This window comes from Larus michahellis, chromosome W, assembly GCF_964199755.1.
Source record: "Larus michahellis chromosome W, bLarMic1.1, whole genome shotgun sequence".
Classification (NCBI taxonomy): domain Eukaryota; kingdom Metazoa; phylum Chordata; class Aves; order Charadriiformes; family Laridae; genus Larus; species Larus michahellis.
Genome location: NC_133929.1, coordinates 21,047,919 through 21,061,140, shown reverse-complemented (window position 1 = coordinate 21,061,140; position 13,222 = coordinate 21,047,919). Strand labels below are relative to the sequence as shown.

General features: G+C 38.6%; 1 protein-coding gene across 1 annotated transcript in view; it reads left to right on the top strand.

The window, feature by feature from the left end:
• LOC141735550 (potassium/sodium hyperpolarization-activated cyclic nucleotide-gated channel 1-like) overlaps nucleotides 1-12,966 on the top strand; it is a 318,988-nt gene extending 306,022 nt beyond the window's left edge. The window contains exons 7-8 of the mRNA XM_074568526.1: nucleotides 7,840-8,004; nucleotides 9,559-12,966. Of these exons, the coding sequence (XP_074424627.1) occupies nucleotides 7,840-8,004; nucleotides 9,559-10,373 (980 nt within the window). The 3' untranslated portion in view covers nucleotides 10,374-12,966. The remainder of the gene's footprint in view (nucleotides 1-7,839; nucleotides 8,005-9,558) is intronic.
• Nucleotides 12,967-13,222: the final 256 nt, after the last annotated feature.

The following is a 13,222-nucleotide window of genomic DNA, read 5'->3' as shown; positions in this document are numbered from 1 at the left end:
CGTTGTAAAACTGTGAGCAGAGTGCCCCAGGTTGAAGGTTACTGTCCCTTCCTGTGACTGGCACAACAAGAAGGTGCCTGTTAGCTAGTTTCTAGTCAGTGGACAACTTCAGTAGCTTGAAGGAAATCAAGAACTACTCATCTTAGCACCACGCCAAAGAGTTGCTGTTATGAAGAGTTAGGGAGAATTACCTAAACATGGTAGTTTTGGGAAACATGCTCTGAAGACTTGCTATAAAAAGGCACGAAGCATGGGGGAGATGCAAAGAGCTGTCACAGAATCACAGAATGGTAGGGGTTGGAAGGGACCTTTGGAGATCATCTAGTCCAACCCCCCTGCCAGAGCAGGGTCACCTAGAACAGGTTGGACAGGAACACATCCAGGTGGGTTTTGAATATCTCCAGAGGAGACTCCACCACCTCTCTGGGCAGCCTGTTCCAGTGCTCTGTCACCCTCAAAGTAAAGAAGTTTTTCCTCATGTTGAGAAAGAACTTCCTGTGTTCCAGCTTGTGCCCATTGCCCCTTGTTCTGTCACTGGGTACCACTGAAAAGAGTCTGGCCCCATCCTCCTGACACCCACCCTTTAGATATTTATAAGCATTGATGAGGTCCCCTCTCAGTCTTCTCCATTGATGAGGTCCCCTCTCAGTCTTCTCCAGGCTAAACAGACACAGGTTTCTCAGCCTTTCCTCATGAGAGAGATGCTCCATTCCCTTGATCATCTTTGTAGCCCTCTGCTGGACTCTCTCCAGTAGTTCCCTGTCCTTCTTGAACCGGGGGGGCCAGGACTGGACACAGTACTCCAGATGTGGCCTCACCAGGGCAGAGTAGAGGGGGAGAATGACCTCCCTCGACCTGCTGGCCACAGTCTTTAATGCACCCCAGGATGCCATTGGCCTTCTTGGCCACAAGGGCACATTGCTGGCTCATGGTCATCCTGTTGTCCACCAGGACTCCCAGGTCCCTCTCGGCAGAGCTGCTTTCCAGCAGGTCAACTCCTAACCTGTACTGGTGCATGGGGTTATTCCTCCCCAGGTGCAGCACCCTACACTTGCCCTTGTTGAATTTCATAAGGTTCCTCTTTGCCCAACTCTCTAGCTTGTCCAGGTCTCACTGTATGGTGGCACAGCCACCCCTCCCAGTTTTGTACCATCAGTAAACTTGCTGAGGGTGCACTCTATCCCCCCATCCAGATCATTGATGAATATATTGAACAAAACCAGACCCAGCACTGACCCCTGGGGAACACCACTAGTTACAGGCCTCCAACTGGACTCTGCGCCACTGATCACAACCCTCTGAGCTCTGCCATTTAGCCAGTTATCAATCCACCTGACTGTCTATTCATCTAACCCACTCTTCCTAAGCTTACTTATGAGGATGTTATGGGAGACAGCATCATACATCTAAGTTCTGTCTATAATAATTTAGTAACTCATTGCTCTCTATAAAATAAACAATGTTCTAATCTGCTGTCCTGTTCTCATAAAACATTCCCAAATATGTTAGACCAACTGACCCAAGCCTTTGAATTGCTTTCGTTTTCCATCTTTCTTCTGCTGCTGAAAGTAACCAGATTGTCCGAATAGCTGCTTGCCCATTTGCACAGCAATATATATGCCTGCTACATAATGAAACAAGTTTCCTGATGAGGAACTAAAGCAATAGTCATCTATCCTCAGCTGGAAGGACGCTTCATTAGATCCTGTAATGTTAAATCTGACTGATGATAGGAAACCTGTTATAGCTTTGGAAGGGGATAGAGCACTTAATAAACTTCTGTAGTTCACAAATGCATAGAAATTGCTAGTTATTTTTACTCAATTTTAATATGGAGAGCACTATATGGCTAAAATACTAGTTAACTAATTTATTCGTTACTACAAAAAAATGAATTCCTGCACCAAGTAAAGTGAACTTTTGCTTTCTTTCTATTCTTTGTGTTCTTGCAAAACAAAGCTGTGCATACAATAATAATTCATCGTATTAATTTTCTACATATTACTATATACCATCCTAAGCTAAGAAATATGTTCCATGGAGACAGGACCAGTTTGATCTCTTTTAATAAACCAGATTACTATATGTTTCCTTTATCAGCACAGTTTATCTGTTTGTGGACACATTTTGTCTTCAAGGAAACTTTATATTGTTATTTTGATTTTTGAAGTTTCTCAATCTCTAGTCAAATGTTAATGTGATATAGAAAGTTGAGTAATTACATCTGGAGTATAATTTATATGGAAAATGAACTGACAGTTAATGGTTAGGTGCCACACTGTCAGATAAGCTGTACTGCTTCCCAGAGGAAAGAAAGACTTTTTATAAGTATATATAAATTGGAAACAGGAAATTATTGCTAGGGTAGCCAGTCCATGTACCAATCCAGCAAAGACTAAGAAAGCAATGCAACATCACAAATGGTGCTAGAGGTGAACTGCTCCCACATCCCCAGTTATTTTCTTGAAGAAAAAAATGTTTAGGAATCACATAGCAACAGGGGAGTGGGAAAATTAGCACCTACAGTGGCATATCTATATAGTCTACAAGAACTATGAACACGATCTCAGTTGGTACCAAAACTGTGGCCCTTACAAAAGGCCTACTAATCCTAATTCTTTAAGAGTCATCCTATGGGTTGTGTCATTCACCTTCACTCATTCAGGTTTTCCTGAAATGAGTTTTCCTTATTGCTGTCTTTCAGGTATGTAGAATTTCCTATCCAGAGTATTTTGTCACACTGATGCAATAATAAAATATGATCTACATCTCCTATTTTACAAGATACAGATATGGGCAAGCTTCTTTAGAAATTCACGGTGTTCCAAAAACTGAAACTGATGTTCCTACTGAAATACTGCCATGTATGTGAGCAACTGATATGTTGTTGATCAGTTTTGATTATTATAATTATAACCTTCAGAACAGTCTTAGCTTCAAACTTTTATTATTGTGGGGTTTAGTTCAATGTCTTGAAAGCAAAAAGTACATGGTATTTGAGCCCTTTTCAATGTTTGTTTGAGCTGCATTGTTCTGTGAGAAAGATCTTATGCTAGCAGAACACAAATTATGATTTTCACAGATAAATTAATTGCATTCGTATTAAATATGGACTGTAAGAACAAATTAATGTTTTTAGCATTGTTTAGTGCTTTCAAATAGTAATTTTTCATTAGTGCAGTGATTTGCATTTGTTTCAGAATGTTCTAGGGAACAGTTGTCCAAAGGGATTAAATAATTAAAGTAAAACTTGCATTAAGAGTTGAATTACAGGTTCACTGTAGCCTAATACATAATTATTAATTGGAAATGAAGACATTCTTATGTTTGGAAAGGAAAGATAAAGCATTTGACACTTTGAAAGTGTCAGCATGGAGGCAGTGCACCATGCCGACTGCAGATGGGAATATTAGTGAGTAATATGCTGCCACCGCTTTCTTTTTATGCTAATAAAAAACCTTGTTTGTCCAAGCTGTTTGAAAATAGTCTATGGCCTTTGTGTTTCACTGCACACTCCTGTGCTATTGATTGTATTTCATAGTCCGTTTAAATCAACTGAACGTCAAGGAGAGCATAATTGTTGAGGGCACCTGGTGTACTTGATGCCACTAAGACTCATTTTAAATATATCATGGATATTTTCATTACTTTGTTCTCTTCATGAAATCTATTGTTTATTTATTTGTAAAAAAATAAATAAATACTTTGATTTATTTAAAAGAATACAAGTGTTTGATGGGAACACATTTTGGCATTCTCTGTTCTTGCTCTCTGGTCCAAGTAAATGAGATTTCATATGTCTTATTATGCTTGAGAGTTTGTTCCAAACAAATAGCTAATAGATGAAATGAACTTCAATGCAGAACACGTACAATTCTGCAATGCAGATGATGTATCAGTGACTATAATAAAACTCTAATTAGTCAAGAAACATTGCTGGAAATGCATTTTATGATTGTTCATCCCATGGTACTTTTTCTGTCAGAAGGATGTAGTTCATCTTTTGAAGGAGACCATTCAACTGGAGTTGAGAACATGAAGCTTTCTCTGCTTCCTGAGCAGTCAGGCTTCGCGGTGGCGCTCCCTGATCAGTTTCTAGGCTCATATCTTTTCTGACCCACCCTTTATTGTCTTATCTAACTAGAAGACTATTATGGTTATTATGAGCTTTCCAAAAAGATGCACTTCAACCATAAATTGTGGGCTGACAGGGTTTACAGAATATGCTGTATAGTTTACACAGTGATCCTTTCCATTCTCATTACTTGACAAGAATAAAGGAAAAGGAAAGAAGGGGAAAAAGTAATGATATTTATTGCAGTAACATCCATGAATTACATGGTCCCATTGTCCCACAATGAAATCTAGCATTGTTTCTTATGGTTTCTTCCTATCCTTCTTATTGAAGTAATCCAAAACACAATATTCTAGATTAATAATGTTGAAAATAGTAATTTCTACATTATTTTTTACACTCTTCAGAATGCTTGGGATCCATAGTCAATGTTTGTTTTGGTCATTTTTTAGAATCAAGTATATTTATTTGCTGAGTACAGCAGAAGAGACCTCCTTATGTCTTTAGTATTGTTTGCAGCAATTTTAAGTGAAGAAAGTTGAAAAATCAAGAGGTGATCATTAGTCACATAGATTTTCCAGATAGTTATCTATAAATTCAACCATGTATTGTAAAATTTTGAAAATGGAGCAGTCATTTGCTGCATTTAACTGCTCCCTTTGGACAAAATGTCAGTCTTAGTCTTGTAACCAAAATGCAGTGGGTTCAATCAAAGGAGAAGGGGTCAGGCTGAGTTGGGGGATGGAAGAGGAAAGGACTGACTTCTGTTTGACCTGGCTGGCTCTTTACAGTAAACTGTCATTATTTCATGGGCATCAGGTTTTGTGAGGGACATTAGGTCATGACTTTTACAATAGCCATTAGTATCTATAAATTCTCCCCAAAGCTGTTGGGGTTTAAATACATTCAATACCAATATTGATCCCACGTTAATGTACTTCGATTTTGTATTGGGTTTGCATGGCAAGGTTTTGGTAGCAGGAGGGCTACAGAAGTGGCTTCTGTGAGAAGATGCCAGAAGCTTCCCCTATGTCCAACAGAGCCAATGCCAGCCGGCTCCAAGACGGACCCACTGCTAGCCAAGGCTGAGCCAATTAGTGACAGTGGTAGCACCTCTGTGATAACATATTTAAGAAGGGGGAAAAATCCTGCACAGCAGCTGCTGGAGGAAAGGAGGGAGAATATGTGAGAGAAACAACTATGCAGACACCAAGGTCAGTGAAGAAGGAGGGGGAGGAGGTGCTCCAGGTGCCAGAGCAGAGATTCCCCTGCAGCCCATGGTGAAGACCATGGTGAGGCAGGCTGTCTCTCTGCAGCCCATGGAGGTCCACCATGGAGCAGATATCCATCTGCAGCCCATGGAGGACCGGAAAACAGAAACAATGTGTGATGAACTGATCGCAACCCCCATTCCCCATCCCCCCACACCACTCAGGGGAGAAGGTAGAGAACTCATGAGTAAAGTTAAGTCCAAGAAGAAGGGAGGGGTGGGAGGAAAGGTATTTTAAGATTTTGGTTTTGTTTCTCATTACCCTTCTCTGATTTGATCGGCAATCAATTAAGTTAATTTCACCAAGTTGATTCTGTTTTGCCCGTGACAGTAATTGGTGAGTGATCTCTCCCTGTCCTTATCTCAACCCATGAGCCTTTCGTTATATTTTCTCTCTCCTGTCCAGCTGAGGAGGGAGAGTGGGCACCTGGCATCTAGCCAGGGTCAACCCACCACAGATTTATCCACTATTATCTAAGCATCTTAGCCCCTAAGCATTCAGGTTCAGGTGGCATGTGGAAATTCTTCAATAAGAAATATGAGACTGAAAACCATCAAGGTTCTTTACATTCTAGATTAATAAAAAATGTATTTTTTAAAGACATACAAACCAAGAACTATGCTAGCACATTATAGAATCATAGAATCAAAGAATCATAGAATTGCCTAGGTTGGAAGGACCTTTCAGACCATTGAGTCCAACCATCAACCTAACTCTGACAAAAACCATCACTAAACCATATCACTAAGCACTACGTCTACCTGTCTTTTAAATACCTCCAGGGATGGTGACTCAACCACTTCCCTGGGCAGCCTGTTCCAATGCTTGATAACCCTTTCAGTGTAAAAATTTTTCCTAATATCTAATCCAAACCTCCCCTGGTGCAACTTGAGGCCGTTTCCTCTTGTCCTGTCATCTGTTACTTGGGAGAAGAGACCAACACCCACCTCGCTACAACCTCTTTCTCCAGGACCTCCATACATCTGAAGTAAAGCCTTCAGAATTCTTTATTTTTGTTAATGTCAAAATGTTTGCATTTTGACACTTCATTGAGAATGATAGTTTGTGATAAACATACAATCATGGGGACAAATATGAAATCACTGCTCTTCCTGTGTAGGGAAGTGATCTCCTACCCTGCCTGAGACCAAGAATTGTTTCTATTTATAAGTCTGTTCTTATTCCCAAACTTGAAAATGGAATCAACTCAAACACTTATTTTTGCAACTGACTTTTAATATTTTGTATTTTAATATAAATTAACTTGAATGTTAGTTGTGATCTAAAAAAAACCATATTTTATTTTTACTTTTTGGGCAGATGAATAGACAGGTAAGAATGGATACAGAATTTGAAAGAAGCTTCCAAATTGTTTTTAATTTTGAAATCTCCTGCAAAGAACTTCATTTTTAGCTAACTGGAATATATAATTAAAAATAATTCTAACTGACTGTACTTTATGTAATACTGTGTTAAATATTTTTTTATTTTAAGTAATACTAAGCCTCACTTGAATTTTTCTAATGTAAATCTTCATTGAAAAGAGGGGTGAAGATGCGTAAAAGAATAATCATATATGCATTTAAAAAGTGGCATATCAGTTATATTTTGAGTTTGACAACTTTACAAACATATGAGGACTTATGTAACATGTCTGAATATTGAAGACTTCTATTGGGAAACTTCCCTAAAATGGATTTATGCATATCTCTTATTCTACCCCATATGTTTTGCTGTTATAAGTCTCGGGCACTGACTTTGGCCTTTATCCAGTAACCCTCTTCCTGTGGGTTCAAGTGTCAGCAGTTGCAAGACTGAGGCTGTTTCCTGGGACTCTGAGTATGGCTTTGGTCTCCTCTGTTCCAGAATGATGAATTCCTGTTGGAGGCACTTGCAGAGAAAGTCTACTAGACTAATCAAACAGAGTAAGCAGAGGTTAAAAGAGTTCTGTTGTTTAGCCCAATGAGGAAAAAAGTCTAAAATCATAAGTTTACTCTCCCAAAATACCTAGGACATAAACCCCAAGGAAACAGAAGGCATTTTCATGCTTGAAGCATTTTTTCTTAGAGCAGTTCTTATATTCAAATATCATTACATCATGTATTAAATTAGTTTAGTAAATCTGGTGAATGATTATGTCAGATGAATATTTAAAAAAAATCAATAGCATCACTTGGGTTAATTGAGTCAGCAAGCTGTATTTGACAGCAGATGGATCATTTCTTACAATTTAAAGAAGATATTTTTTTAAAAAGGCCTGATAAAATCAGAATCTAGACTGAGAAAACCTATAAGCAGGGCTCTTAAAGGATATTAGTTATTTTTTCAGAGTAGCAAAAATAGAATCAAACACCTTCAGAACTGCCCCTGCAAGCTTGCTTAAACAGCAATAGAAAAATTGCTGTTAGCACTAAGTCACTTCCTAGCTTTTAAGTTTCACATGGTTTACTAACTTCTTTGTTTCCTGTGTGTGTTGAATTTTTCTCTCCCCAGAGATTTGCCTTTTGACCAAGGGCCGTCGAACTGCCAGTGTACGAGCAGACACATACTGTCGCCTGTATTCCCTCTCGGTGGACAACTTCAACGAGGTCCTGGAAGAGTACCCCATGATGAGAAGGGCCTTTGAAACGGTGGCAATTGATAGACTTGACAGGATAGGTATTATTTTTTTTATATATTTGGAATTCTCTAAACCTTTCTACCTTTACTTTTCCTTGATAAAATGAACAGATTAAATCCTCCATAAAAGTTTCATTTCTGTTACACTGCACTAAATGTTCTGTTGATCTATGAATAAGATGTGTCCAGACAAGAAATTCTGCAAGCTCACTTTTATATAATAAGTCTTTGAATTTTAGAAAGCTCTCATAGTCCTCTGAGGATTATTTTGTATACTTTAATTATCATTAGCATTATTTATTAATCCCATTTATTTCTTTTGCTGCCCTCAGCGCTCATAGGGTTTATTGCAGTTTCATGAGCAGTGGATGACATTTTCCTACATAAATAGTTTAAAGATGACATCTATAATGCTGGGAAGAGCTGAAGTCTCTCAGCACTCAGAAACCCCGTGTTTGTTGAAGTGAATTAATCCTTTGCAGCAGAGCTCTCATTTTCCTCACAACATGGGCAGTGCTAGCATTGATGGCTGCACACTGGCGTTACTGAGATCTGCTTGCAATCAGAAAAGCAGGCCAATGATATCCAAGTGAAAGGCAGAATGATATGGCAGATTATCAAAACAGGGTGTGTGAAGTCTGCTGTTGTGCATCCAGACATTCTAGACCTCTCTAATAGGACATACTAGATAAAATATATGGTCTTTGGTCGGGAGAAATTGACTCTGATCATCATTATTGACACTGTGTCGTGGTTTTAAAATGCAGCTATGCATAAAAAATTGTTTATCCTGATTTGGAAGAAAACTTGTTTTCTTTAATATAGCAAGAGTAAAGAAATTAAAAACATGTATACTGGTTTCAAATATTTAATAGACCTGTTTTAGTATTCTGCAGACTGTGAACATTCAGTGCATTAATTTAGGTTTTCAAGACTTTTCAAACTCTTAGAATTTGTCTCTCAAGACTCTCTGGAAATGTAGTCCAACTCAAACTAATATGTGCTTAAATAATATTAGTAGTAAAGTCCGGTCTGCTCTTGGAGGAGTAATCCTGTCTGAAGTGCTGCATTTACAATATGAAATCTACACAGGAGAAAAGATAAAAAATGAACTGTTTTATTGTACTTGTTCCACTCTGTTTTTTCAGTAAATTACCATGGTTACATTTTCAGAATAATTGTAGTAAAAGCAATGCACTATAAGTGAAGAGGCACAGAAAGTTCAGGCATCTTTGAGCACAATGGTGTTATGAAAACCTGCCATGCTGGTGCAGAGAGAGGGGGAAGTGTGTATGCTTGGAGGCCAGCTGTCAGGAGCTGTGTGTCAGCATGAATTTCTGTGGTGGTGCCTGGACAGGCTCAGCACAGCTCTGCCGCAAGGGATGAGCTCTTTGGTCCCTGGCTCCTGGGGAGATTGGTGCAGTGCAGCCTATCACAGTGGGCTCACTGCCGAGCTGTGGAGAAGCGCTCAGCCTGGTGTTTGCTCAGGCTTTTACAATGCTGATATAGCCCTCAATGGGTTGAAACACAAACTCAGAGTCAGGATTTGCTCCTGTGTGTCAGGCTTGCTAACTCTTCTGCCTCTCTGTAAAGGGAAGAAGAACTTGATCCTCCTGCAGAAGTTCCAGAAGGACCTCAACACCGAGGTTTTCAACAACCAGGAGAATGAGATCTTGAAGCAAATTGTGAAGCATGACAGAGAGATGGTGCAGACCATTGCCCCAGTGAGCTTGCAGCAGATGCCCATGCTGAACTCCAGCACCTCCACCGCCACCTCATTGTCGCGCATCAGGACACAATCCCCTCCTGTTTACACCACAAGCAGCCTTTCTCATGGAAACCTGAACTCTACCTCACCCAGCATGCAGACACCCCAGCACACCATCATCCTCTCACCCTGCTCCTATGCCACTGCCATTTGCAGCCCACCCATACAGAGCCCTCTGGCTGGCCAAACTTTCCATTATGTCTCTCCAACCACCTCGCAACTCTCCCTCATGCAGCAGCAGCTGCAGGCACCCCAGCAGCTGCCTGGTGCCACACAGAAGAATGAGGTCCACAAGAGCACCCAAGCCCTCTACAACACCAACCTGACCCAGGAGGTGCGGCCCCTCTCTGCCTCTCAGCCTTCCCTGCCCCACGAGATCTCCACCCTGATTGCCAGGCCTCACCCCACCATGGGGGAGTCCATTGCCTCCCTCCCGCAGCCCACCCCTGGCCCCAGCATGCCCCCGCCCAGCCGGGCCACAGTCCCCCAGCGTGTCTCACTCTTCCAACAGATGTCCTCAGGATCCATGCCCCCGAACTGGAGGGCCACACCGCCCACAGCCCCTCTGCAAAAGGATTCTTCCACAGTCTTAAGCACAGAGCTCGAGGGAGACAAGCTGTGGTTCGCATCAAACTTATGATCTCTGGTAACTGTGAGCAACAGACTTGTAATGAACTGAGAACCATCCCCAGAACTGTTTTAGCCTATTTCCTAATGTACCCCATCAGTCTACTATGAGAAAAATACTTTAGACAGCTTTGCCCTACATAACGAAAGTAAAAATTTTATATATATATATAAAATAAATTAAAAAAATTTGTTTTAATTCATGTCTTCCTTTTTTGCAATCATTAAAGAAGTTTAAATTCAGCTGTAAATATTATTTATTTTTAACGTGCCAACTTTAAAATTGGTCTGACAGATTTCTCTGTTTATGAGGTTTCCTATTTTCATGGGAAAATTGTCAACATAATAACAAACTTCAAACAAGTATATTAAAAAAAATAAAAATCAACATAACTGAAACATAGCACTGACAGTGATATTCTGAAACCTTCATTATTTCATTTATGATATAGACATTGTTAATTTCTCATGAATAATTCAGTTGTTATTTCCCATTACATTTCATATTTTAGCACCTTCCGTTCAGAATTAGATTGGAAAACAAATAAATTGCAAACACCTGCAGTCAAAAGGCTGGCACTAGCACTCCTCTGGACAGATTGTAACCTCATGACATAGAATCATAGAATGGTTTGGGTTGGAAGGGACATGTCAACCATTCTGTTGTTTCAGAGAACTGGGTGGAATTCAGTCATCACATTGCTGAAGACTTTTACAAAGACTATAAATATTGCCATTGTAAATAACTTTTTAGACCCAAACAAAAATAGCTGCTGTGTGGTGTACCATTGCAAGGTCTTTGTTTAGGAATTTAGGTTCAGCTCTTCACTTCAAAATTTAGTTTTAAAATTTGTTAAAGTTAAGTGTAACACAACTGTTGAATTGTAATGCAATGGCTTAAAACCTACAGTGTTACTTTTACATGTAATGTTTTATGCAAAATTGTATGCTTGATCCTGCAAACCGTTTGTACTTCACCAATACCATCAATTTTCTTCTCCTTGCCCTCAATAGCATCTGAAAATATTCTGTGCATGCTTTGGCAAAAAAAAAAAAAGGATGATAAAAATAGGTTCAGTCAGCCATTTTAGGAAAAGGCTTCACAGTGTCTTAGAAAATAATAACCATTCATTAATTGTGTCTACCTTAAAATTCCTATAATGCTGACTTTGAATCTCTGGTTTAAGTCTAGAAGTGAGGTTTTTCATTTAAAGGATTATTTGTAAACCACAGCTTGATTTAGGCTTTCAGATGCTTTCTGTATCTTCACTGTAGTTTTGTAGTTGACTGTGGTATCAATTTAAAAAAATTATATATAATATAGCATCAAGTCTGTCTGGAAATGCACGATTTGCTCTGTGTATATCATAATTAAATGGCTAGTATATCCTAAGGCATGTAGTGCCAAGCATAGCCCATAGGTACGAGGTTTATTATTTTTTATGTCTTCAAAACGGAAAGGAAATGGTGACAGAAAGCAGGGTTAAAGCATACTGTTCTGTGAATGTTTTGTTTTGTTTGCTCAAACCTTCATGTTATGTTATCCACAAAAAAAGTTCTTTTGTAATCATTTGTGCCTGATTTGTCACATTAAATAGAGATTGAAACTAAATGTGTCATAATTTAACTCATTGAAAAAATCAGCATTATGGATATGATACAAGCATATATTCTGTTCCTTAAAACCCAACTGACTCATGTGAAGGAAGTGAATGCAAAGGAGTTGTTTTCTCATTAATGCTGAGTTTAACAATGCATGGAAAAATTGAATAACATCACAAACTACGTAATGCAGTGAATAAAGATGTACTTGAGAGCCAAGTAAATATTCTAAAACTAACAGAGCTTGAACCCATGCTGCCTGTTACACCTTTGACTAAAGTGGTACATCAAATAAAAATTTAAAAAAAACTTCCAGTTTTTACTGACTACCACTCACCAGTAAAAATCAATGTAATTAACCCATTAACATGCTGCTGCCATTAATCCAAGTGGCCCAGAGTAATATACGAAGAAGCAATTGTTTAAAAGTGTTTGGAACATTATGGATACGCTGCAAGACCATTTATATCAGTACAATACCACTTATATTATTTTAATACTAACAAATTCTGTCAGTTAATTAAGATCATATACTGATCTTTCAAACTGTTTAAGGTTTACATTTGCTAGGAGGAATGGAGTTAGTAGCAAAATATTTTTATATATCTTTTTATTTTATTTTAAGCACTATGAAGAAATATCAATTCACATGGTCTTTCAGTGAAACCATAATAATTTTTAATGACTTTGTAATAGCGTGGACAATATCTAGGATTTGTATGTTAATTCAAAAAAAAGGTACAGGGTATAAAATTATATACATGTATATATATGTATGTATGAATGTATATATACTTAGATTAAGAAACCCACGTTCCTGTAACATAAAGGTCCATTGCTAGTTTCAGAAGTGACCTATTTTCTCTGTACATAAGTAAGCCCATAAGTATGAAATCTCAAATCTGTACAGGATGAAATGTATTAATGAAAAAGGTTGGATCTTACTGCTGCTGGGAAGACTATAGACCTGATTCTTATAATAACTGTATGACCAGGGATGAGTTAGATTTTTTTCTTTTGTCTTTGCTTAAAGCCATAAAAAATATATACAAAATATTATTAATAAATTGAAGAAAATATATACACAATAAAACCATGAATATTTTTTGGTTCCAATCTTTATAAGCGAGCAAGTTTTGCTTTACCATGAAAGAAGAACTGTTTGCTTTTCTCTTTTCTTTGTTCTGAGCCCCAGAAATTATATGCACTAAGTATGGGGAGGTGAGGAAAAAAAAGCCTGAGTGCACAGTAGGAGAAAGA